Genomic DNA, 27,928 nt, shown 5'->3' with positions numbered 1-27,928 from the left:
TAAATAAAATGCCTTACATCACCACATTTGTACATATACAATTAGAAATATATTAAAAAATATTAGCATTCCAGTAAAGACTGCCATCAACTTTACCTTTTTGATTTCATCTTCAAATGCTTTCTCCAGATATTTGTATCTCCTGATAAGTTTATTGAAGACCTAAAGATAAACACAGATTAACTTAAAAAGTGTAACAATTACAGCCATCTTTCTTTTGAAAAAAAGGTAAAGGGAAATAAGCAGCTTGCAGAATATTTCTCTAGGGCTGTCTGCCACATGGAGAGCACGAAACACCCTTCTCTCAATTTTGTCATTCTTGCTTCATAAAGCAATGGTTGGATTGAAGAATTTATTGCAGCTTGAATATTTTCATATTTCTCAACAGTTTTTTCCTTCTCTACTTTTCACCCTATTCACAGATAAAAGCAAGGGAGAGGAGGAGAAGGAGGATAACTGCACCCTTCCCCCAGTAATGCAGTGCTGGGGAAGCTCTCAGCTGTAGGCTGATGAAGTGAGGCACTCAGGATGGTGGGCGTCTTCAATAGATGCAATATCTTGGCAAATCAACATAAATGTTTACAACAAAACACACTACTGTCAAAGAAAGAGGAAGAACATTTGCCAAAGCTTGTGCAGCAATTATGCTTTTGGAACCACTTTTGGCCATTTGTTTCCCATCATGTGAGCAGAGATTATGAAACCAGAAGCAGCACAGGTGCAGAGTTCATTCAAGGTGAAGAAGGAAGAGATAAGAAATTAAATAAACAAATCATCGCTCGCACTGCTGTACAAAGGCACAAAGCACATGACTCACTGTCACAGGTAAAAAGGTTTATGTGGGGAACAAATGACATTATTGCCACACTGGATGGGGGAGGAAGGGAAATTGGGTTCAGAAAGCTTCAATTCACTTTCCAGAATATAAAATACATCCAAACATCCTAACTGGTAGTATTTTGGCTCAGAAAAAGAAGAAAATCAAGTGTGGCCAAGCTGAGAAGTAGAGACACACAGAATCCTAACAAGATAGAAGATGAAAATGTAAGATTCTTGTTAATATTTCCAAACAAAATTCTGCATATTTTTTAAGCCTCTGTAAATGACAGAAACATGACTTCATATACAAATAATCTGCTAAAATATCAATACTAACTTCAGTCTTTTGATTTGAAGACTGTTAACTTTTAATTGTTTCCATAACTAAATCCACAAAAAACTAGCCATGCTACTGGTTCATTTGGGAGACAGAGTAAGAAATTACCTTCTAGATATCTTCTAGATAAAAAAAGATCTAAATACTATTTTAGACTAACCACACATTTTCATAATGGAGTAATAACTATTTTTCATTATGCATTAAAAAATGGCAAGATCAATAAAAAAACCACATCTCTTCAGGCATTAATTACAAAAAGTTGATTTATTTTGGTGGCTTTTGGTTTGAAGTGCAGAGAATCCACTGAAAATCCCACTCCTTCAAACTCTGAAGCAAAGCCTTCCTTTCCGTTTTCCAACACGCAATCTTTTACTTTAAATTTCTCCTTGGAGGACTGGCACTGCTGATTTTTGTTCAAAAGATCATTAAAATATTAGAATTCAAGAAGACAGCATCAATGCTTTTACTGATAACAGATATTCCTGAAGCAGAATACCCTGTTTTTAAGAGATGATAAAGCTGATGCATAAGAAATACCAACTCCCTTTCCAAAAATAAGCATATTTCACTAATTCAGATTATTAAAGATGTTTTTTTACAGGAGCTATTAAGCAAACATTTTTACCAACACAGATTTTGATCCCAGCACTCTTTAAATCAACTGTGCACCTTTACAGGAACTTATCACCCTAGACACCTTAGCAGGGAAAGAAGCTTTTATGCTTTTAGTTCCTGTCTCCAGCATTCCAATAATACCTAGCACTTAAAAAAGATAAATACATACTTCATTAACAATAGAGTTTTGAGATACGGGAGTTGCAAGGGTATGGTGGCTTTGAACTTTCCACAGAATTCTTACTGTACATTCTCATATAATTACTACCTTCCATTAAGGAGTTATGCAAAGTTAGCTTCTTTTCAAGAATGTTTTAGGGTTCACTTTTTTTTTTGTAATAATTTCACATAGGCCTATTTATGCAAGCCTTATTCCTGCAGGAAGAAATTATACATCCCATATGTAGGAGAAATGAAAGCTTTTGGAATATATGCCCAATTCCTAACTCGTTATGCAACTAAAGGTTGGAGGCGTGAGCTTTTTATTTTTTGTCATTCATGTACTTCATAGAATTGAAAAATACCTTTAAGACCACAGAGTCCAACTGGTAACCCAGCAGTGCCAAGGGCCACTAAATCACGGCCCTAGGCTAACATGTCTACAGATCTCTTAAATACCTCCAAGACTGGTGACTCCATCATTTTCCTAGGCAGTCTACTACAGTATTTTACAACTCTTTCAGTGAGTAAATTTTTCCTACTATCCATCTAAAACTCACCTGGCACAACTTGAGGCCATCTCCTCTCATCCTGTCACTTGTTATGTGGGAGAAGAGACTGACCCTCACCTGGCTACAGCCTCCTTTCAGGGAATTATAGAGAGCAATAAGGTCTCCCCTGAGCCTCCTTTCCTCCAGGCTGAACACCCCCAGCTCCTTGAGCTGCTCCTCACGGGGCCTGTGGTCCAGACCTTCTCCAGCTCCACTGCCCTTCTCTGAACACTCTCCACCACCTCAGTGTCTTTCTTTTCACACCTCAGGATTTGAGGTGTGGCCTCACCAGTGCTGAGCACAGGGAAATGTACACTGCCCTGGTCCTGCTGGCCACACCATTGCTTATAAAAGCTGAATTTCTGAATTTCTGATACAGCTCATGTGTTTCTCAAAATATGGTCACATAAATATTTCAGTCTGCACACAGAAAAGGTTAGCAAAATTAATAAGGGTGGTTATCTAAAAACAGACTCAACCAATCAGACTGTGATAAGCAAGACTGCTTTTTGTAAAGAAAGGATTGTCAACTGTGATCAGATTATTTTAGACATCCTATTTTCTTACCTAAAATGTGTATGTTAGGGTAGATTAATGATTAACTGGATTTTCAATTGGTCTGCAGCTAGCCTAGTGCAGCTTAGACAGTCTGCAGATGTTCCACTATAATCTCTTTTGACACATAAATGGGAAACAGTAATCAGCTATGCCTTTACTGACCTGAGCATAATTTCGGATGGCATCATGATCTTCATCTGCAAAAAATACACAGTGGTTGGTCATCTTGGTCTTGTCATTGTCATCTATGCGTGTGCCTCCAGGAGCTGTAAGAAAGCAGAAAAAAAAAGGCAAGGAATTATTTCTTAGTTTAAAGAATGTAAGATTTAATAAGTCTAGTAAGTCTTACATTAATATCACTGAGGCAAAAGACCACAGTAACAGTTAGCAGGAGAGAGGGAGAAACAGACCAAGCTTTGCTAAGATGTGGTGGCACCTGAGAAAGGGACACCTGGCTGAAATGCTGCACTGTAGATCACGTAGTCCTCATAGGACTGAATGACTCAGTTCACCCTAAGGAATCTCCGGTGGTCTTGAAAGCACTGCTAGTGATCAGGTAAGTATGGGTTGGAGCACAACCCTTACACATTATTTTAACTCTTACTTTAAACACCATCATAATGTAAATCCCTCCCAAAGAGAAAGTATTAGCACTGCGTTAGTAATCTGAGTACTTGGAACATCCTGCTAACCCTTCTAACACTCACCAGGCTCATGCAAACATTCAAAACACTGGCTTATTTTTTTCCCTTAGGTAATTCCACTAGCTAATGCAGGAAACATCCTGCATTATCTCAAGTCTTACAAAAACATCTTTTCTTCTTGCCAAAGAAGAAAGAGTATACATATCTATGCATGTATGTTTACATACCAAAGAGCAGGAAGCAGGAGTCAAAGCAACGTGACCAGTAAAACGAGATAACTTACTCAAAATAAAGAGGAAAGTGAAAAGTATGTTATTGCCAGAAGCTGCCACTGATATCTGGTAGAAATGTCCAATGAACATCCACAGAGCACCTCATTATCCTTCCCTGAGCTACTTTTTGTTTCAACATCTACAAAGCAAGATTTGCAGCAGCTCTTAACCCGGAGTGCACCTTTTTATGCTAATAAATCCTTCTGTTTCCCCTAGTTAGCATCTCTCTCATTCTCTTTGCTGTTGCAATTATATGCTGGTTTAGCTCAGACTGAAGGCTTTTCAGAGCAGTATCCAGAAAGTACGAAGGTGTTACTGCACGACAAACAACAAACAGTGCTATGATATCAGATGCAAGCAGTGAAATTGTAATACAAGTTATAATTTCCACTGTAGAGGAACATAGCATCTTAAAAGTAGCAAGCAAGGCAGATCATCAGAATTCTCTGTCAGATACTCTGCAAATTACCTAACATGCTGCCAGCTACCAAAATATCAAAGAGTGTGTCAGCATAGCGGCGATAATCAAGTCGTGAGCCTGCTGCATCCAGAAACTTGGCTATAGCCTCCAAGTCATTCCCAGCTTCATTGAGGCCTTGGACAATTGTATCCCTGAAGACTGTGGGTTCAAATTTCTCCTTTTCATCTGAAACAAAGAGAAAGGAGAAGGAGAGAGAGTGTCAGTTTTTAAACTTGTTAAAATCCTGTATCAGTCAGCAATGGAAAGGCCCATGGCACCCAATATACTCTTCTCATTTTGGTCAACACACCAAAAGTGTGTTTGACTTGTATAGTTTCTGGAAATTCTGCAGTGTTTACTCTTGCTTCCCCTCTCTCATCTCCTCACACCAAAACAAACACAAACAAACATATGGGAATAAATAAACAGAGAAAAAGCAACTACTGAAACGGTTTTCAAACTTCATACTCTTCTTTGCTGAGGATATTATCCCATGTATGCAGCCCTGTGCATTGCTAAATTTGAAAGCAGAATAAATGGAATGGCAAGCTATGAGCACATAATCTCACGTATTAACATTTCACTTGTCATCTCATGCTGTTTTTCTTTTAGTAACTATGGTCACATAACTAAAATGTTTTCAAAAAGACCAAGTCTTCAGGAAAAAAAAGGAGACTGAGTTATTAATAAAACTAGTTTTTGAATAAACACTTAAGGCAACACAATGTAGCCAAGAATTTATCTTTTATATTCACAGACCTCTGCAGCACTAGGAACACAGCACTCACACTGCATTTTCCACAGCTGTCCCTTGTTGAATTCAATTAAGGCACAGCCTGACCCCCAGAAAATGTCCCTGTGTCAAGGTCATTAGTCACAACAGAAACAACTGCAAAGTCCAGATAACTCTCTTGCAGATTTACCCATACCTCCTCCTGTCTTTTTGCAGTTAACTGCTTATCAGGGCCACCTGAAGCTTTTTAAGGAAATTTGCACTATATAAGGGCACAAATGAAATGCCTGTTACTGTTAAAATAACTTTGAACTTCAGAAACAAAATTGCAAGCTGTTCTGCACATTCAAACCCAGGGTTGTTATCACCTGCTGACAAACACTGATACAAGTTCTTGAAAAACTGGAAAATACTATATCCAGAGGATAAATCCAGAGATTTTTACTGACTAAGATAAATGAGGATTGGTTAAATCTCTGTCTAAAAATGTGCTAATGCAGTCTGAAACATGCCAGCTGCAACTCTTGCAGGCCTTTTGTGACATGAGGTTCTGGCCTTTACCTCTGGCTGCAGGCTTCTGTTCCCTGCTACTCATAGGGCAGTTTTTCATCCCAGGCCTTAAACAAGAGACCTTGCTTTTTAACAGCCTCTCCTCCCTAATCTCTTCCCTTGTGCCATAGTACTTTCATGGAATTAAATAATTATTTTACAGACAATTCCTACTTTTGATAACGTCTCTATATCTCATACAGAAAAGTTCTCTCTCGTCTGCTGCATGTACCCAGGGTGTGCTCATCCTAGCTCCTTCAGCACATCACTTGCACATTTTCCTCCTCTTCCAATGCATCCCCTTCTTCCATAGCCATTGTATCTGGAAGGCATAAAGCAGTCCCTGGGAAGCTCAGGAGACTAGTCCACTTGTCCTTCCAAGGAGCCTGGTAGCACACAGCCAGCTGCAGTTCAAGGGCTGTCTCTCAAGCACTAAGCACTGGAAAACTGTAGCATCCCTTCATTTTCCAGAAATCCCCTCCTATGCCTAGCTTTTCATGACTTACTGAGTCTACTACCTATCTCCACACGGACTGCTTCCCTATCCCCCAAATCTGATCTCCTCAGACCAAAACTGAGGCAACTCCATGGACACCCATATATATATGCTCATGCAACCATCTGCTCCCAGCTCTGGCTCATCCTGAAGTGATGCACACAAACACAGGGCCAACTTAGATTCTCCACGACCATGCCCTCATCACCCCAATACACTACTCAAGATGCCCCTTCTTTGGACTGCAAATGACTTCTCAGGCTTTTACTTCCACCAGACCTTGGAGATGTTCAGGTTCTCAGCCATGTAACCTCGACTTTGGCTGTGATAAAAACCTGGAGTCTGTGTTCTGAGGAATCACCTGTCCTAGCTGCAGGGCATGGCCATCAGGGTCAAACCACAAGGTTGAGAGGGGAATTGAAGTACATGCCATGCTCCAGGGAAATGCCCACAGAGAAGCATCCGAGCCACCAGACCTGTTACCAAACACTCAGCTGCAGCTCTCCTCCAACTTCAAGTACAAAAACCAACCCAAAACAAAGAACAAACCAGCCAACCCACAAACAAACCCGTCTTTTACTGAAATAAGTACTCCAGTATGTGTACTTCAGGCAGTTTTACTTGTGCACAAGAAACAGTTCCACCCATAAACAAGCATCTGAGTATAATTATTCTCTTTGGATTGCCAAATAAGAATGTATTATTTGAATAGTAAAAAAAAAAAAAAAAAGCTTAATGACACCTCAACCAGCAAGAAGACAGGCTTTAGCCTGAAGAGCTAAAAAAAAATCCTGTTCTACTTTTTCAAATGTATTTTGCCTAAAAATTTAAGATGTTCCCATCTAAACTGGAAGGTATTATATGCTTGGTATCATGAGTACACAGTGCTCAGTACGAACACAAATACCATGATTAATATTTCTTAGCTATTTTAAATAGATTCTTCCCCTATCCCAGAAGTCCTCCTCTCATCTGCAGTACCCTACTATTTTCTTGTCTATCACAATCTAAAAATTTACACAGGAACAGAAGGTGAATTCATTGCATGAAAAATGATTTATAATTTTATTGAAACATTTTTTCCCCCAAGCTAATGTACTGAAGAGGAATATGTTGATGTAGTACAATAGGGTGAGTAAGAAGCCATCACCAACAAGGGGTGACAATCTGTTGAGCTGTCAAGTGCACAATTACTGAACAAGCACAGCTCCAATCATGGGCTAGCAGAGGCAGGTGTAGCTTGCAGATGTGATGCACATAATATCCACTGCAGCAGTGCTATAAACAGCTTTTCATTTCCAGCATGTTCCCAGATCCTTATTTCCTATCCTTTGCTTCCAAGAAAAATCATAAAGCACGTTCATAGCCCTGTCCTTAATTCATTTTATCACTTCAACAGAAGGCCCACAGCTGTAATTCTGTGGAAGGAAAAAGAGAACATGAAATAAGAAGAGGGGGTCAAACAAGGTAACATAAAGGTGTTCATTTTGACTTTTTATTAGACAATTTTCTTATCTCCATAAGCACACGTACTGGCCAGACACCAACTACTGCTGACCCTCACTGAAAAAGAAATATTCAACAGGTATAGAGATTATAACAAAAACTAGCCAAACAATTTTATTTGTCTAGATTAATAGGAACTGTGAGATGTCTCCTTCCCATGGCAGGTTCTCCCCTTAACAGCATCATTTTTCTTCCTTCAAATCTTGTAAAGTGATTTGAATGTCTGCCACTACATATGATGCAAGCAAGCCATATTTCTTTCATTTGGTTAATCAATATAATTATAAAGAGTGAGATTTACAAGCTCCTCCATCATGGTTCTCTCTAAAAGGTATTTTACACACTAAGCATACTTTCAAACTTTAAATTGAAAAACACTGTATTATTCTTTTTTGCTCTCTGAAAGCTCTTAAGTTGTTCACAACCCAAGATTAGTTGCAGCTAGCTGACCAGTGATGAGTTCACACATGCAATTAATTTTATTAGATGTCTGACTGCAGTGTCACACCTTGCTGAGATGGCAGTGCTCCACGGATCTGTAGAAGGGAAAAAAGAGTATCATGGGACACAAAGGGATAAAAACAGCTCGCTGTCCCCAGCATGTGCATGTTTCAGAACCCCTACCTGCCTGCCTGTTACACATCACAGTACAGTCTCCAAAAACTGACATGTCATGGTCAAACCATAGCTACTGCACTCTGTCCTACCTGAGTGACATTTCAGGACTCCCCAATATACTGAAACTCAGCATAAAAAACCCTAACAGTATCATTCAGTCTCAAGTGAAAGACCTAACAACCTATGACTGCTGTGATACAAAAGTATACAGAAACAAAAGGGAATAAACATACTTTGGATGCCAGTTCTCTTCCTCAAACATTCTGCCTCTAGAAAGGACCAAGTATCTAAAAATTTCTAAGCAGGATATTAAAATATTAAGGCAACCAGGATGACACCACTTTAGAAGAAGAAATTTTATGCTTTGAGTACAAAAAGTGTATTTGCATATTAAAATTTCTATATTAAAGCCACTTAATATCCAAAATCCCATTTAAGTAACCTTTCTCAAAAGAAAAACCCCAACCAAACTTTCAGACCACCCCCCAGGTCTTTCCTTTCTTCTATGTAGTCAGCAAGTTACCTAGGGCTACTTCCAATCACTGTGAACAGAAATCCAAGGGATAGGCACAGAATTGCAAATCAAGTATCTTTATTTATTCTAATTATTGCTTGCATTAATAGGAGTCAAAGACCAAATCTGTATTAGGACAGATTATGCCAGACTCTGTAAAAAATATAAGGTGAAAGAGAGAGAGAGAGGAGAGAGAGAGAATATTTTCTAATACAAGTTTACCAAATAACATATTTACCACAACTGACTGACCTCGACTGAAAAATACATGGGATCAATCCAGCAGTGTGCATATCTGAGTGCTTTCACTGGCTGATCTGACAGAGGGATTTCTTTAGGGATTGTTAATTCCACTCCTCTGGCTACATCGATCTGGTTGTGAGTTAATGCAGTGTACAGCTCCCACTGCATAATGCCCTTGACCGTGCTGAGAGAAAGTTAATCCCACTAATTACTGAAGCACCATGGCATTTAATTACAAACAATACTGGTTTCTTTTTTAATTAGTTATTCTTACAATCGTTTGTATGTGGACCATAGGAAAGACATACATTTAAGAGACTGTACTAGTAAAACAAATTGAAGAAGTGCTGGGTGAAAGAGAAGAAAGACAAGAGAAAGCTGGCGCTGCTTTTTAACATGACTGAAACCAAACTATTTTGCAATTCCTACCTAAGATTTGTGATTATCCTAGGTCTCTAGACACTCATCAGTCAGCTCTTAAGGCTTGTGAGAGAATTTGAAATTTTCTGAGAAAGGTTACCAACTCTTTTTGTTTTTCTCATTCACTAACAAAATGCTAATATTTACATTTTCTGTCACAAAACATTCAGATAAAGTGCTAGCTTTTGATCAGAAACAGGAAAGTCAAGATGGAAAAAGTCTGTTTCATGACAGATAGGAACCCCACCTGTGTCTGCTGTAATAAATCTCCTATTATACTACCAAAAAACATGATCCTTCTTTTCACAAACCAGACTTTTGGTTTTGTTTTTTGGTGGGGGAGGAGGAAGGGAATAAAATAATAATTACAGATATTTTGTCTCTCTCCCTAAAACTGTTGGCCATTCATTCCAGCCACCTAAACTGCAACAAATGAATTCTGAGTACAGTATGAGTGAGTGTGTTAGGATAACACCTGCTTTGCCAGCATACCTGGATGGTCAGCACAATCAGCACCACTCAGCTTTCTTTAAAAACTGATACTCTACTGCACTTAATGAAACAAAGTGTTGGTCATGTTTACAGAAAATCAGTATCACAAGGAGTAAATTTGAACTCACACAATTGTTTGATTTTTATCAATTAAAAAAGAGAGTACACTAACACAAGAGAAATACACATTTGCGGTAAAGGAAGTTTCTGACCTCCTTCTAACCTGAAAGCAGGGCCAGTGAGATTAGCTGACTATCTCCTGGAGAAGGAAGGTCAGAAAAACCCTTGTTAGATATGAAAGGTTCATTTACAGACATGGCATTAATTTGAGTCAAAGAAGTAAAAATGAAAATCAAACCAAAAAAGCCAAGATAATTTTCTTTACACAGCCTTTAAATAAAAGTTCATATTTTGCCTTCTTAATTGAAAAAGACATTTTAAGAAACACCCGAAACAAACATCTAACAAGTTTTCTTTATCATGTGTAAATATACTGTAAATTCATTTAGCATCTTATCTTTAACTGAGGCCTCCAGAGGACTTCATAGCTAATAAACTCAAATTTTAAATAAAGTTCTAGGGTATATAGTGAAAATAATAGAATTCATAGAGCTTAGTTAAAAGTAACATCTTCAATCTTAACATGGCTGAAAAGAAGGGGAGAAAAATCCTTTAGCTCAACTTTCAATTATTCCATCTGATCTGTTTCCAGTCATTTTAACAAAGAAGAAAATAAAGCAAAAGATGTAATGCAACCTACCCCTCTTCCTAGTTTTGAACCGCTGGCCTGTTAGCACCGGCTTCTGATTCTTATTCATAAAATTTCTGGAGAAAGAAAAAAAGGGAAAAATATTTATACTCTAGCATTTGCAGCAACAGTTTAATCTAAAAGCAAAATTAAGACTCAGTGTAGCAAAATCCCAACATATGAAAGTAAAGAAAGTTCTTAACACATATTCCAAGAGTGATTATCTTTAAGATAAAGAACACGACAATCCAAGGATAACTCCAACGAGATGTGTTATTCTTAAAATCTGGCTGTTGGCGTCTCTGTAAAAAAAACGTGAAGATTCAAAACCAAACAGGAAGGTGAACAGTAAGGTGCACTTACTGCTGGGACAGGGCTACAGCACCACTGCCCATGCAGCTCATGGGGACGCTGGGGGCACAGAAGCCACTAAGGCAGAGCACTGGGAACCATGCTGGGGGGGCTCAGCATGGCACAGGTCTCACCCTCTGGCACGGTCACCAGGCAGACGGATGCCCAGGGTTACACACTGTCCAACTCAAGACAAGATTTTGTGGTCTAACCATCAAGACAGTGCTCTAACCATCAAATTCTAATCAAACATTTCTTAAAAGCATCACTGTATCTTAGCAACTTTTAGTTCTGAAAAGCACGTGGGTGTTGTAAAAATAATAGAAAATAAACAAATCCCTCGCCCCATCAACACTGAGCATAAATACAGAGTTAAGGACCTATACAGCACATTATATAACAGTAAAATATCCTGGGCTTGTATTACTTCAGACTTTTACAGCAAATCTCAACACATAATGTCAAAAAAATTGGGAAGTGATAAAATACTAATGTTATTTTATCTAAAGAAATCAAAACTATTTTAAAGCTTTGGATATAATCAGTTTCATTGCACAAAACACGGCTTATGCAAAGAGCAGCTAAACCAAGAGCTGAATGCAAACAGCAGCAATTAAAAGGAAGCTTTGCAGCACATAGGAATCACCACAGGTCATCACCCTGTCATGCCCATAGCATGTGCCAGCCCTGTGACTTAGAAGCCACCTACTTCACACCCTCCAGGCCATTAGGTCACCGTTACTTATGAGTTGCTTGTCCAAAATTAAGTCTTCTCATGCAAGACTTTGAGTGTGTTCTTCTAGTAACTTTAGTTTTACAGAAATCTGCATTATTTGTATTTCTTCATCATGGACACTGTAGGTCTAGTTTAGAAGTACAGAGATTTGCCAACATACTTCTACCACAAATTAAACTCAAGCTCCATGGCTGAGAAAGAAGCCATCAATCACATGTTACTATCCAAGAAGTGTTTTCTCTACCCCTGAAAATTAATCTAACTCTCTTAACAATGCTCCAGTTATACAATATATTCCCATTCACCAGATTTCTAGCGGCAGCACCCCTACCTGCTCACTTTTGCAGCATTTCAAACGTTTTACTTGGCAAACCACTTTCTTCTAGTCTGGGTTTACCACTTATCCACAGTCAAAAACTCTGCATGCAGGCACATGAACTGGAAATAGCCAGTAAAGTTCAGAGTCAAGACTGGGTTTGCTGTAGGTCACAAAAACACAGATACACAACCAGCAGTTCAACTGAGATTCACACTCATCACTGAGATTTCAAGCTGCAGTTGTAACAGACCAAGGAGCATCTCAAAGCAACCGTAACGCTTAACAGCCTTCTGGAAAAATGTTCTGCTCATCTGCAAATAGAGTTAAACATGGCAAAGCAGGATATTGTGAGATCCCTCAAAGAGATGGAGGATCCAAGAGTGCCTTCACAGCAGAGCTCAAAAGGCTCTTTACCCTGATGACACAGCTCAGTGTTAGAGGAACAGGAGGTGCTTTACAAGTTAATTAGTCAGATAATCTAGCAGTCTACAGCGATAAGCAACAGCCCAGCCTCTAGCCAGTGACAAGCTACATTTGACATACTGATCTGTTTTGTCTTCCTGAGCTTCAGTGATTTGTAAAGAGAATGATCTGTTGTAACATTCATTTTTGACTTGTGTTTATGTTTTGCCTGGACACCTTACAGTTTATTCTAAAAACGTTCATTTTAAGTGATGGTGAGAGAAGCCCAAGAGGTTTGCAAAGCAGAAAGCCACACAGCGGGTAAGAACTGCAAGAATTCACTTTTCACAGCTCTTCCAGAGCACAAATATGCTGTCAGGCTGGGGTCAACAGTGCCCACTTCCTTAAGAAACGCAAAAAAGCCTTCAACTCGGCATACCGGTGCAGTTTCCCAGTTTCTATAAAAGACAGAAATGCACACGCTAAATTTCTAACACCAGACTTCTTTCTTTCCTTGGATGCAGTATATTTTTAAGCTGTAAAAAAATTTGCATCCACCTGAAGCTTGACTATGGATTTTAACTGTTCCTGTGAACATAAAATATGTCCTTTAAGACAGCTAGGAAAAAGATTTTTAAAAAAAGCAGTTAAAGCAGGATTCACAACTTGTGGCAGATTTAATGACTAGAGGTTCAGTGCAACAGAACACTCTTGAATAGGTAATTACTAGGAACACAGGATATGCCTTCTATATTTAGCTTAAAATGTACTGTGCTTTAATCTGCTCAAGTGAGGGTCTGGCTTTATAAGGCACTGCCTCAAGCACTGACCCAGGATCCTTCATTAAGAAACAGCATCTTGAGACTTAGCAAAACCAACCCAGCGATCTATACAACAATCCAGAATGGCATCGGCTCCTGAAAATGAGATTTTGAAGTGCTGTTGCTACCACAGTAGCAACAGATAATACCACTGGATAACATTTAAAATTTTAAAAAGTGAATGCAATGCAAAAACCTTTTTTCAATCAAGAAGAAACCAACACCAGCACAAAAGTGGTGGCTGAAGGTTGTGAATTCAGGGTGGCAGCACATAAACTTGTATAGCACATTTGATTGCATCAGAGAGCAGTCTGCCTCCCAGGTGTCAGCTGTAAAACCTTGAAATCACTTAGGACCTTGAACTATTACATATATTCTCCATTTTGAAAGGTACAGGACCTGGACAGCTCAAAGCCAGTGGCCAATTTTGAAATGGCAGCGAGAGAAGTCACAACAGCTTCAATGCAGCAAGGATCTTACGGATAGATATAGGCAGGAAAGCAAGAGCCTCCAAAAGAAAACCCAAACCACCAGTCAAACTTGTATTTTGCAGCCCAACATCCTCCAGGATTTATATGAATTGTCAGCAGGAAAGCAAGCAAGAGAGATGTGGAAATGGCACCTCACTCCTTTCACACACTCCACTCTTCACCAGAAGATGGGACAGGCTCAGCAATAGAAGCTTCAGTCTCAATTTACTGTTCAGTACTCAAGTAGATATCAGAGCAGTACGGAACCTACACACCCCACAACTGGTTCATTTTCCACAGAAACCACAAAATGTCTAAGCCTGCTAATTACTAACTTGCAGCTATAAAATTCATCAGAAAAATAAAAAGAATGCATGACTTCAAAGTTTATCAAATTCCACTCCCACTCTTGTTAACAGGCATGTATAAAAAAGATTCATACTTTAAAAATTCATAAATTGGTGAGTTGGCACATTCTCCTGAGACTGCTTGAAGTCCAAAAGCTAAGCTTTCTCTACAGTTGCTCCTCATTTTCAAGCTAAAGACTCTAAACAGTTAAAATAAAACTGAGGGACATCTACAGTTGTAGATATTCAGACATATATTATACAGCAGTTACTCTAATCAACCAATCATTCTCACACAATCCATAAAAACTGTAACTATTTTAATTAATAAATCCAGCATTAATTAATAAAATTAATTTATAAAACCTGCAACAGATGAAGTAAAAGTTTCTTCACCACTTCAACAAGTATGAACTTGCTTATTAATTTAGAAAAATGTAGTCTTTTATCCACACCACAGGGAAATTCTTATGATTATTAATTCCTGAATTATTTAAAGCCTTGGTAAGGCTGAAGTTTCTACCATTTGTTCTTGGAAACTTTTTGCTCAAATTGTAAAAAAAAAAAACCAACCTGAAAACCTTCATTTAAAGCAACACTATTTTTCTAAGCATCATTTTACACTTCTTTTGACCAAAATATCAGAATCATCTGAGATTCTTCAAACATTAACACGCTTGGATGAATCTGGGAACAGTTGCTCCACAGCAGCGAAACTTCACTGCCCTAGTTACAGAAAGGAGGGAAACAGTGCCAGACAACGTAAGAGAAAGAACAACGTTTTAATAAAAAACACCAAGATTCTATGGCTCTATGTGTGCAGGGCACAAAATACAACACCAAGGGTAGGCAGTGACCCTCTGGGCAGCCCACTGGATTGGGGGGGAGGTAAAGCAGCACTTCTCCATAGGATGCTGCTGCTGTGGGGACTGGCACTGACGGCGTTTGACTGACAGGGCGATGGAGAGAGCTGCCAGAACACCACCAACACAGCACCACCAGCTTTCACAGGAACAGATGCTTAGCAGGAACTATTTCCAGCTCCTTCCCTTGCTGAGATATCATGTAAGACAGGAGCACTCATCACAAAGGCAAATAAAATAGAAGCATAAATTCGTACAGTTGCTATGAAGGAAACATCTCAACCCACATATCAAGGGCAATCTTTTCCCCCATAGAATATCCAGGACATTTAAAGGTTTACTGAGTTTTTTTTATCCAGCAACACTATTGGGTGTTTTCATCCTCTCACAGTTACAGTTCCAGGCTTGGGGTAAAGAGGGTTTTCCACCCCTTTCAGCAGCAAGCCAAGATTTTACATTAAATGCAAATTACTGAACTTGAGCAGCATAGAGGAAGAGCTGCCCTTGCACTTTTGCCAGAGAGGAAACATGTCAGCATGCAGGCAGCAGCTGTCTCTGCTCTCTGAAAAGCAGCAGACAGCTAGATTATGAGCTAACAAAAGCTGTAGGTGGAAAACTTATAAATCATTACCAGTAGAGAGGAACAGAGCAATGTAAGGGGACAAGAAGACAGAGCAGATGAAATGCAGACACAGGTTCTCAACAAATCCCCATCAGGTTTCCCACTTTCCACCGGGACACTGTGCTCTTTGTTCCTAAAACGTAGGGATTTTTTAAATAATTGACTTATAAGCTGGAGGTCTGTAAATTCAACCATGGCACAAATCACCAGGAAGTGCAGCACTGGCAACCAGGTTTATCTTGCAGACTTGCCACAGAGGCACCAGCACAGCTGCCCTGTTTATGAAACCTTTAACCCAAAGGTGCTGCTCATTAGGAACAATAGGGCCAAAGCCAGGCTCTTACCACATTAAAATCCTTTCCCTGATTTTATAGCCTCAACTGCAACATGCAGGGACAAAACAGTAACTAACATAAGAATCTGCAGGGGAAATATGATCAACATGGGGTTTTAATGTTTACATGAAATACGAATATTGCTGAACCACATGCCCTGTCTTTCCCTAAAGAGCCTTCCAGAAGCTCTCAAGGCATTTAAATTTTTTTAAATGTTTATTTTTTAATCACAGAACAGTATTGGCCCACAGTAAAAGTGTATCTACTTCAATAAAAGTATTTGTCCCTTATTAACATGCCTAGTGGGAGAGACAAAACAAAGAGATGAAACAAAAGGAGTTGATTTAATTCTGCAGCAAGTAGAAACATATACCAGAAGAGAATGCAACTTACCACACATTAAATAATAAATAAAAAACAGTGTTCATGCAAGATTCTCCAGGAATGAATTGGGCATGCAGCTTGTGAAGAGTTATCCTGGAGAAGGAGGGGGAAGACCTTACTGCTCTTTGCAGCCACCTGAAAGGAGGCCAGAGCCAGGTGGGGCTGGTCTCTTCCAAGTAATGAGCAGCAAGACAAGAGGAAATGGTCTCATGTTGCATCAGGAGAGGTTTAAATTAGGTAGTAGGAAAATTTTCTTCACTGAAAGCATTGTGAAGCATTGGAATAGGCTGCCCAGGGAAGCGGTAGAATTGCTGTCACTGGAAGTACTTAAAACACATGTAGTTGGACTTGGTAGACATGCAGATGGCACTTAAGGACATGGTAAACCCAGAAATAATGAGAAGACAAACTCACTGAAGTCTGCACCATAAATCACATCACCTAACAGCTAAACTGGGATGCACAGCAAAATGCTTCTTGAAAAACAGTCAGAAAAACCCCAGTTCCCACTGCCACCAATGACTGTACAATCACACACTGCATTAGAGATCCACCTCACTGCACTTATTTCAGTAGCGTGGGTATTCCTTGGGTCACTAACCAGGAATTCCTACACAAGTGGCTTAGATGAGTAACACTACTGAAGCACTTCCAGTGCACTTCACAGTGTCAAGAGAACTGTTAACTGAGCACTGAAGACAATGGACTTCTCTGTCGTGCCATCAGGAGCCACATAAAAAACTGTGTGAGTCATGGCACAGTCAGTGAAGAAAAAAAAAAAAAAAAAAGAGTAAAAAAATTCCTAATAATTGACAGGTAGAAATACAAGTTAAGAAAATTAAATCACACACTCAGGTTGACACATGAAAAATGTTGACTTTCAGTAACAAGATTTCTTCCAGTAACTAGAGAGGAGGAATTAGATGTAATTCTTTAAGAACAAGGTATTAGCAGGAGCTTTTCTCACTGCTGAGAGCTCACTTAGGTGCTGCACTCTTAATTGGAATAGGTTGCAATAATGGAGATGGTGTATTGCTACAGATCAATTCATATTCAATTAACATTCATTTTAAAGTAAAATGCCAACTCCAAGCTTGCATACCTTGCCAACCAGAAAAAAGAAGGGGATAAAAAAGATCAGGCAGAGATTGGGGTCAGGTGAACTGAGAAAACAGGCTGAAGAAAGACAGAACTCTTCCAAAGCTAACGAAGTTTTTTCCTCACATAAGACACCACTTTCAATGGACTGTGTAAATGCTAAAACAGAGTTCTTGAATTTGGAGACATTGAATGTCCTGATCATCCTGAAATAAACAACTGTCTTAGCAATTGCCATAGAAACGATTTTGTTACAGGAAAAATGGTGTAGCTGAAATTCTGCAAAAACATGACTGTAAAGGTACTGCAGCACTTTAGCTCAATCCTTCATTAATGTTTGAGGGAGAACCATAGTAGACACTGTTCACAGTACATTTGCAAGAAATCATTAATGGAGTTACTTTATAGGGTTCCCTTGAACCAGGTCTCTAATAAACCAATAGATACAGGTATTTGGAAGAAAATGTGTTAAAAAGAATACCAGAGAGGCTTCATTTCCAGGAACAAAGCTTGTAAGACAGAAGACAACACAATAACAGTTCAGCAATGAAGGCAGGAAGATCAGCTTTCTCATGTAGAGTACCACTCCTCTGTTCAAGTCCATTCTGCTTCTGGTTTTTTGTTTGTTTGTTGGGTTTTTTTTTTAATGTATCAGCCCACTGGAAGTTTTTACAATGTTGACCCTACTCACACAATTTCAGTATCAATAATAAAATCAGAAGATGTGCCTTTTCCATTCTTCTTGCTGCCTCAAAGCTCTGAGAAGCACCAAAAGCACTGGACATCACTAGTGCCTCCAGGACATGCACTGCAGCACTTAAAAACCAATAAACAGAGGGGCTAAGGTTAAAAATAAAAATAAATAAATACAATCTGTGCATTCTCCAGAAAGCAATGCCCCCCAGATGCTAGCAGTTCATTATTTCATGAACTAAATACAGTAATGGAAGGAGGGATGTATTAAGAGCCAGCACCTCCTACACACCTGCAATTGGTGAAGGCCTTGATTTTAATAGAACAACTGCTTTAAGCATTAAAGCAAGTTTCAATTCAGAACTTCCTAATTATTTTGTCAAAGCATATGCAAGGAGTTCACCAAGATAATCCATGTTTTTTTTTTTCTTTTTTTTACCTGAGGGAAAGTGAATCAGCTTCCAGATATCTGAATTCTGATCTTTCTGGCACAAAGGACTAGCAGTGAAAACATACAACACTTTGCACCATATCTAGAATTCCAAATGTACCAGCTTAACACTGATTATGCTGTTAGCAGTATTCACTTGGACAAAAAAAAGGAGTCTGTAACTGACTTGTGTCACTCTGCATCCCAAGCAGTCCCATATTCCCTGTGGCTACTTCTTCCTCCTCAGAGCAGGTGAACATTTTTTTTTTTTACACAATAGTTCTGGTAAATAAATTCCTGGAGTGGGGAACGAAGCAGTCAATGTTTGGACTGCTTCAACCTGCCAACAGTTATTTTCTAGGCAATAGTGGGTACAACTCCTCTCAGATCAAGCTACGATAATCCCATGGCAATAGATACTGATTCACATCCAAGGTATGTGCTAGGGAAAAAAAAAAAAAGTAAAGGCCTCCCATGGGGTGTCTACACAATCAACTGTTATGCTAGGTGAGCCAGAAAAATAGCTATTACAGACTGAGCAGCACTTGCTATTCTACCCATTGCTTGGCAGCTCCCACACCTGCACTCTCAGCCTTACTTCAGAACGGCATTTCTTCACCCCTATGTGGAAACCTGAAAGCTCTTAGATTTAATTCATGAAAGAAGAGTCTATCAAGGGCTATTAATCATATGAATGACACAGCCTTCTAAGCTTGAATATTGCTGTGAGTTTCACAGGACATGAAAGAGAAATGTAGCAGTCCCCCCTATTTATATTGTCAGTGGTTTTTTGTTTGTTTGTTTTTGGGGTTTGTTTTTGTTTTTATTTTCTCACCTAGCAACACTACCAGAGATGAGACTATAGATCCAAGGCAAATTTCTCCCAGTAAGCCAAGCTCTGGTATAAGAAGGTTGTCTCTTAAATCCACTAACACACCAGACAAGCATTACCTACCCATGACAGCATACCTCACCTGAGAGTATTACGACAACAGCACTAAGAGCTTGGTGGCACCTGAGTAAGGTCAGGTTAGGAGGAGAAGTAAACAAAAATCCCAAGAGGACTATCCTAGGTTAGCTTGTTGTATTACTAATTTTGCAGGAGGACTTCAGTTGCTTTTTGTAAGATAAGGGAAAACATTCAAACCAGTTTTCTTCAGAGAGAAAAAAATCTTTGAGACATATTGTGATTCAAGCCATGCATTTCTTCCCAAAAACAGGGGGTGCCCAGAGAATATTGTCAAGACTGGTAATGGGAATCACATTGGTATTGTGATTGAATTGTGTATCCCAACTGCTTTACTTTGTTATGGGTCATTTACAACTGTATGACATTCTCAGTATAATCCATATTACTCTGCTAAATCAGAAATCCCACGTAATATCCACTACCTTCAGGTGGGGAAATAAGATATTAAACATCATACCTTCCACATGCAGAATATCTAAAAGATGCTGATCATAGAGTATTGGACTCCAGCACTATTCACATATCAGAACTGGGAGATCAGTTTTGGTTTGGTAACCCAAAGCTCAAATGCCAAGCAATCATGTATGGCAAAGTTTCCCCTATTTTGGAGTATCATACACAGACGCAATCCTGAAAATTTTCAAAGCACTGAGTCTTCTCTCAATTTTGAGTTTAACTTTGCTTTTCTTAAACTTCTTCCATCCTGTATTTAAACATAAATGACATTAAATGCAAGATTTATCTGAAAATATAAATGCATAAAACCAAGAATATGTCTTTGATGGTAATCTATATTCAGGAGACTTTGAAATACATCAAACTGAACCCAAAGAACTCACAGTCTATCTATAAACACAGCACTGCAAGCAATGGCTATTATGAATGCTTCTTAAGTTTTGCTTGTCAAAAAGTGGTAATTATATGCAATTTTCATCATAATTGCAATCAGATGAAAACTTGGTTCTCAAAAATGCATTTATATACACAGGTGGCATATACATATATATTCAGGACTAAGAAATATTGCCACAAACGGAAGTCAAATAAAGCAACAATATAAATCACACGAGGCAGAAAAAAAATAGAGCAACTGGCCTGTTGTGTCACTAATTTGTATCTATTTTCCAGTATGAGCGTCATCTCCTAAAAGCTTATTCACATCAGTTATTGAGACATCTGTTTCACCCAGATGTAGATCAGAGCAGGTATATAATATTTTACCCCACTCCACCACAGAGGCAGCAGGCAATACTGAATACACTGCAGTGCTTTGTGCCCACACACTGGTAATGGAAGCACAGAGAGCTGTGAGTCAGCTCAGTTCAGGGCAAAACCCAGCAACTGAATTGACACTAGTGGTCGTGAGGACCACTCCCTGTTTCACTGTTGATCACTTTAGGAGGCAATCAGCTAAGCCAAAACCCCCATCGACTTTTCTTGACTGAACAGCCAACTGTCAGAACTCAAATACGGGGCTGCATTTGACTTGCCTTTAAAAATGAATGGTGACATCGAGTCTGTCCCTGCAATTCTTGCCTATTTTCACCATAAGGAGAAACAAACTTTTCCAAAAAATAGCTTATCTAAAACATTCAGCTTGCCCAGCTTAGAGTGAGATGGGTGAACAGCTCCACAGCTTCAGATTTAAAGCACTTCTTAGGTATCTGAATCTGATCAAACTTCACACCTGCAGATTGGCCATCTGTGTGAAGGTCTATAGCTCAGTGGTACCTATGAACATCTCAGAATTAGGAATTTAGTTACCCACTCCAAATTAACAATAAGGCAATTACTATCTGTATACTATTCAGTTCTATAGTTAATTCAGTATACCTGCTTGTATATCTTTCTGAAATAATTCACAGAACTTTCATTGTTGGCTGAGAAGTTTCAAAATCCAGTGTACCACAAATATATTGAGAGCACCGTCTCAGCAGCAGACCATAGCCATCCACCCACTCCCAACCCAGTTTCTGAAGCCAAGCATTACTGCAAGGAGCTATGGATTTCTAACCAGAATATGTTTAGTATCTTTTTTAAAGTGCATAAAGCATCACTATGCCAGACAGCCTTGCTTCCTTCAGAGAAAGCATACATCCACTTTATGGTTGTTTGGCTTATGTCAACGTCAGCTTGGCACAATGACATTTGATACTATTAATAGGGAAATCTATTTTCTTGTTTACAACATCACTGTTCACGCTCTGGAAAGACCAATATCAGCAACCTACTTCAGTAGATAATCTAGTAAGGGTTCCATCTGTAGGTGTATGCATACACACATATGTACAAGAGAGCAAAAACACCAGTAAAAGCTACATTAGATTTCTACAACTCACTTCCTATGAGGATGCAAACTATGAAGAATTTTAAAGGGTTTACTAATGAGGCAGCTAAAGGATTTTTTCTTTTTTTTTGCTGGCTGAGAAACCACAATGAAAGGTTTGGCTTGTCCTTCTGAGGCTTCAGAAAGGCATGGCAGTTAACCTAGCTAAATCCTACAATGCAGAGCTGTTCACCCATTGGATACAGCCAAACTCTCCAAGTCAGTGAACTGACTGCTGAAGGCAAACCAACACAGTTATATACCACCTCAAATGTTGCTCTGCATAGTTTGATACACTCTGTAGAGCTGAATAACTAGTAAAATTAGCGTATGTTCTTTGCTAAGGGAGAATAAAAATGCAAAGGTAGAAGTGACAACCTAAATTAATTTTTCTTCAATTCTAAAACAGAAGAGAGCAGATATTCAACATGACTCTCAATTGGAGGCTTTGCAATAACTGGTATTTTTTTGCTATTCTTGACAATGCTTTAAAGATAAACTTGATACTCAGCTAAAAATAGGTCAATAGGAACCTCTACTAATCAGGGGTTAGGAGCATGAATTAAGGTACTTTACTCAGTAATTTAGTAGCCTGGTTTTCAACATAAATTAAGTAATTTATCTTGGGATTACAAAGAAAAAAAAAGTAACAAGTATGTTGAAAACAATAAATGGGGAAGACAATAAATGGGCCTACAGTTCTTGTCCCCATCACCAAGATCTTGCTCCCCCTAAGCTTCAAAAGAAAGACTTTATGTTGTCTCCTCATAACACTGCTTTTGCAGTGCTGATACCTACTGAAAAGGTAAACAATTGCAAAATTGACAAAAGAAAATGGGGAATGAATGAGGCCTTCCTATACCTCAACAAAATACAGCTTAGAGAGGGCACTGAGATACTAAACTAATCCTAGCACCAAACAGGCTACCCATGAAATGCTTTGGTTTGACATATTTGGCTTCAGTGAGCTGGGAACTAACACTCACAGATAAAAGTTCAAGAATCACAAAACTCCCTCACGGGAGAGGCCTGGGAGTCTGATGCCTTGACAATTTACCAGTGTGACTCACCAACAAACCAGTCCACTAGCATCAGGAAGAGTCTTGGAGGCACAGCAGCAATGCACACTGACATACTGATGGCAGAGTACAATGGGAAAAAGGCACTTTTCAGCACCAATATACAATTTCACAGGAATAAAACAACTGATAAAATAAAGCCCTTCCCTTGGCTCTTCTAGAGAATTATGTGCATCCTTTCAATCTAATTCAAGAAGCCTTTTAACAAGGCCCCACAAAACAAGACAGCCAAAGTCAAAACCTGGCAAAAAGACCTCAAGCATGTGCCTGAGCATAAAGTAGGTGTTTCCTCATGCTGGGAAGGGAGCTGAGACACACGGGCAGCATGACAAATTTGAAGGGCAGAGCCAAGGATTCACATGGCCCTGGGTGCACACTGACTGGGGCCTCTTTTCATACAAAAAGTAGAGAAAGAAACCCACAAACACCTTGGCAGAAATGGTATTCAACAGCACAACATTGGGTTTCCAGAGCACTGGCTGATGATTTTGGGATCCTCAGGTCAGAAGAAACCACACATTAAGAAAATACAGTCAAAGCAGACCTAAGACAAAACAGACTTAACGCAGGCTTCAGAAAGGTGCAGAAACATGGAAAAAACCAGCAACCAGACTCAAACCAAGCTCACATCAATATTGGTGCATACAAAGAAGGTTGTAGATTGAAAAGAAACTTACCATCCCCTCTTCTAAAGGGCTGACTTCTCCTCAAACAAAGAAATAATATACTTTGTTTTTCTAATTTTCTGTTGCTCAAGGCATGAAACGGTAGTGAAAATAAATGACAACCCCTGTACCTAATGCTCAGTAGTATCTTCCCAAGATTTCACCACAGTGTCTATCAGAAGAAAATGACTAATGTATAACTTGAATGCACTGAATGTATCTTCCCTCTTAAAGAACATTTCTAGAGAACTAGAGGATTTTATTTATGGAAACAAAACCTAAAATGAAAGGATCACTTTAGCTTGCAAATTACAAACCGTTGAACTGCTTAGACTTCTTTTCTGCATGAAAACACATCTAAGGAAAATACATGAGACAGTAGTCATTACAAGCAAGTAGAACCCCAAAGCCATATTTAATTGTTCTGCCTGCAGTAATTGAAGGACTTGTGGAAGGGTGTAACTCACAGAGATTCAAGACATCACAGAAGATGCTTCCTTCCAATGTCCCTGGCCAACCTCTGTCTCAGAGTGTGCCTAGCATTTCCTTTGCCTGACCTGTCTGTCCTCAGCCCTAATTCTCACCATAATCCACCCTTCTACAGGCTGAATAAAAGCAGTAATCTTTGTCTGCCACTATGAGTCTGCAAAAACTCTAAGTGATCTCTACACAAAACTTCTCCATCCAACCTAAGCTCGGATTTGGCAGAGCAAATCCTTAGACAGAATGCAAAAATACACTTATGTATGAAAGACTCAGTGAATTTTAAAATTCACTCTATAAGTTTCTGTAGCAGAGAAAAAAAGCCACATTTTTAATTTCAAAAGCTCTTAGACACACAGCAACTAAAAGCTCTCACAGACAAAGTAGGAATTACTACTGATTTACTCTTCCTGGAAGTATTTTCCTGACTTGCTGTAATTTAAAAACCAAAACAAGCACCTCAACATTGATTAATTGTTTTATATGGCACAGGTAAGGAAGACTTTTTTACTTTATCAAAACCAGCTTAGCCAACAAAAATGTATCTAAAGATGGAGTGAGAACAGTCCTGCAATCTGATCTACACGAGCTGCCACACTTGGACTTAACCATCCCCATCACAAACAGCAATCCAAGTCGGAAGTTTTACCAGCAAATCGTTACAAACAGCTGAGTTCCCTATATTGTGCTTGCACTATACAACCACGCTTTTTTACAGAAGCTGTTAAACCCTGAAACTCAAGCATTTAATTCTTCTCTCGGCTGTACAGCATGCAAGAATGGTAAAGAGCACTACAGTGCTGTAAAATGGCCACCACACCACTGCACGTCGGTACTGGACTCTGTCTGGCTTTTTAATTTGATTTTTGCAGTCTCTTACAAGATTCACAGCTACATTTAAGAACTATGGTATCGCAAGTTCAAAAGGGCTTTCAGGCATGGTAGAGTATTACTGCACTCCAGACTTCTCTCTATGGAGAGAAAATAGATTTTTTCCATTTGTCAATTTTTCTCTCACACCCCAGCATTACCTCGGAGTGATCCTTGTGCATTTTATTTATCTTTGAACAGATAGTTAGTACTTTAACATGTAAGTACATCCCCCCTACTGTTGTTAAGGGGAAGAGTAATTTTTAATCAACACTGGATCACACGGGAAAAGAAACTGTTTCAGAAATGAAATCTACAATTTAATGGGCAACCATGGCAGTTCACAGGTGATTTATTGCTCATAAAATATCAAAATGGAATTACTTTACCTGTAAGCTCAGGCAGAGAGACAGATGTGGGTGACAGCCTATTGCCTTATGAGCAACACAGACACAGGAATTCTTGAATTTGCACAGGAGGAATGAGGACAGGAAATAAGATGAGGAATAAAAGATGATGCTTCTTGAAGCAATCTGAATTTAACAGCACACATCCATTCAATGCATGATCTAATTCCTCTGTCCTAAACAATAACCTTAAGCCTACAAAGGGGTACATATATCTGCACATGACTGTATGCAGTTTAAATAATCCCGTCTGCAGGTTAAAAAAACCACTCACTAATTAGATCTAATTAAATGTTTAACCCAAGTGCCTCCACCATTCTTCACCAAAAAAGGTTTGATTGTCACTGACTAAATGCTGCCAACACTGTTTTTCCCAGTATTGCACTCATAAATCCCCAAAACCAGTACAAATTTCTATGTGTGCTGTAGTTTTTCAATCTCCTTCTACACACAGATATATTTCCCTTGCAGCTTTATGTAATTTTATTTGCTTTATATCTCTGAAATTTTGAATTTATTTTAGGAACAGCTATCTGAAAAGCCACTGCCAATCAACTCTTACAGAAGCTGTGCCAATGCCTTACTGGGTTATTGCTACCACCTGCAAAGCTTAAGTGGGAAAGAAGTTAGTCTTGCAAAGGTGCTCAGGCACAGTCTGACACATATTACTCTGCTGTCACTAAACACATCTCGGTCTTTAACAGCAAAAAGCTGCTTGCATGCCATTGCTTCCAAAAAATGCAAGAATCTATCTATGTGGAATTCATAGGCATGAAACAATTTGTTTAAAGCTTAGATTTCTTTTAATACAATAAAATCACAGTGAGTTAGAGCTACACATGAAAAGCACAGAACACGTATTGTCTGAGCAAGCTGCTCAAACTAGAATCACCTAGAAGAAACTATTATGAGAATGTGAACTCAATCTGCAAAAGAGCAATTTTTTTTTTCCTATGCTGGGTATATAAAAGAAGAAAAAGGTACACATATCTGATTTTGTTGTGAAAGCAATGGTGACTTTTTCAAAGGAAACTTTTAACCAGGTAGTACAAATACACATTCATCTAAGGCACTTACACTACCCATGATCATCATCACAGTACCTGCGCACCTCGCAATTTCCTCTTTGCTCTGTTAATCCTCACTCCCTGAGGGAAGATTCTAGTTGCCCTGGCACGATTAGCAGTTAAAGACACGAAAATAAAAGCATATGCTCAAAAATGCACTTCATAACGTATACAAATAAACTTGCGAACAGTTTTCTTAGAAGAAAATTCTGTAGGTGACTGTTATTCTGGAAATATATTTGGTGCAAAACCACCAAAGCTGGCTCTGCTCAATCAGGTCAAGTCTTGGAGCAAACCAACACCCAAATTAAATCAGACTACTAAGCCCAGACAGGAATTCCTTACCATTATAGAGACATTCAGGCCCCAAACTGGTACTTTCACACTTCTCTGACCTGTATTTCCTGCTGGAGAACACTGCTCACCTCACCATGCTCATCCTATAGTCTGGATCAGGCAATCTTTTGGAAAATACTTTGGTGTCCTGTCCCATACATGTAAGAATCCTTCAAGTCAGGATTCAAGAGAAGATCAAAGAAGCAGAAACCTCATCTTAACAGATTTTGGATACATCTAGAGTCAAGTCCTGGGATTTGCTCCTGAAGTTCAAAGTGTAGGGAAAGCCTAACTTTGTGCAAGGTCTCACAAAGAATTGTTAGCAAGTAGAGATCTCTATTGAGGTCTTAGATTAGCACCTTAGCTACAGGAATACCTTGTGTGGTAATACCTACTGTGGATACACCAATTGTGTTCAAAAATATATATCAGCGCTCGTCAGCTTCAGTTATTTTTCTGTGGTTTTATAATCAACCCTCTGGTACAAAACAGGCCTTAGCAACCTTGACAAATCATAACAAAGACCAAGTGGCTGTCCTGAGATCCAGAAACAGATGAAGGTTGAAAAAACATCCCTTACGCTGAAATAAAAGCACTTAAAGAAGTGAAAGAGTTATACAATGCCAACCAACTGGGCTGGGGGGGAACACGGGGAGGGGAAGTAACTTATCCACAGATTACTATTTGTGAGATCTGAGAGGAAAAAACAGAGGATGTTTCTAGCAATAAAAACCCCTTGAACTCGCATGAACTTGAATTGGTCTAAATGAATAATCCTATTAGATTCTCTCAACTTTGGCCAGGATATAATTATAAGGATTGGAGACAGCAGGACCAAAACCCAGTGGGGGTCTGTCTGCAAGGCTCAGCTCCACTTGACAGAGATTTCCTATTGCCCAGGGCATGCAGGAAGACAGAGCTAGTTTACAAAAACACACTTGACAACAATATGAAATGGATTTTACACAGGAATGACTCAATACACATAAAACTTCAGTTGGGCAAAAAGACAACGGCAGAGGACACCACAGGTCTGTCAAGGCATGACTGCTGAACAGGAAACAATTCCTCATCGGCTCCCAAAACAGGAACTGGTGGCTGGGGATTCAACAAAACC

The 27,928-nt window shown here is 39.1% G+C and overlaps 1 protein-coding gene across 1 annotated transcript in view; it reads right to left on the bottom strand.

The window, feature by feature from the left end:
* The window catches only part of BZW2 (basic leucine zipper and W2 domains 2), a 55,959-nt gene that overhangs the window by 25,030 nt on the left and 3,001 nt on the right, over nucleotides 1-27,928 (bottom strand). The window contains exons 2-5 of the mRNA XM_083868186.1: nucleotides 10,750-10,814; nucleotides 4,428-4,604; nucleotides 3,205-3,308; nucleotides 97-162 (exon numbers count right to left, since the gene is read on the bottom strand). Of these exons, the coding sequence (XP_083724312.1) occupies nucleotides 97-162; nucleotides 3,205-3,308; nucleotides 4,428-4,604; nucleotides 10,750-10,807 (405 nt within the window). The 5' untranslated portion in view covers nucleotides 10,808-10,814. The remainder of the gene's footprint in view (nucleotides 1-96; nucleotides 163-3,204; nucleotides 3,309-4,427; nucleotides 4,605-10,749; nucleotides 10,815-27,928) is intronic.

Source organism: Zosterops lateralis (assembly GCF_965231275.1).
Source record: "Zosterops lateralis genome assembly, chromosome: 1".
In the NCBI taxonomy this organism is placed as follows: Eukaryota; Metazoa; Chordata; class Aves; order Passeriformes; family Zosteropidae; genus Zosterops; species Zosterops lateralis.
This window is presented reverse-complemented; position numbering and strand designations above follow the sequence as displayed.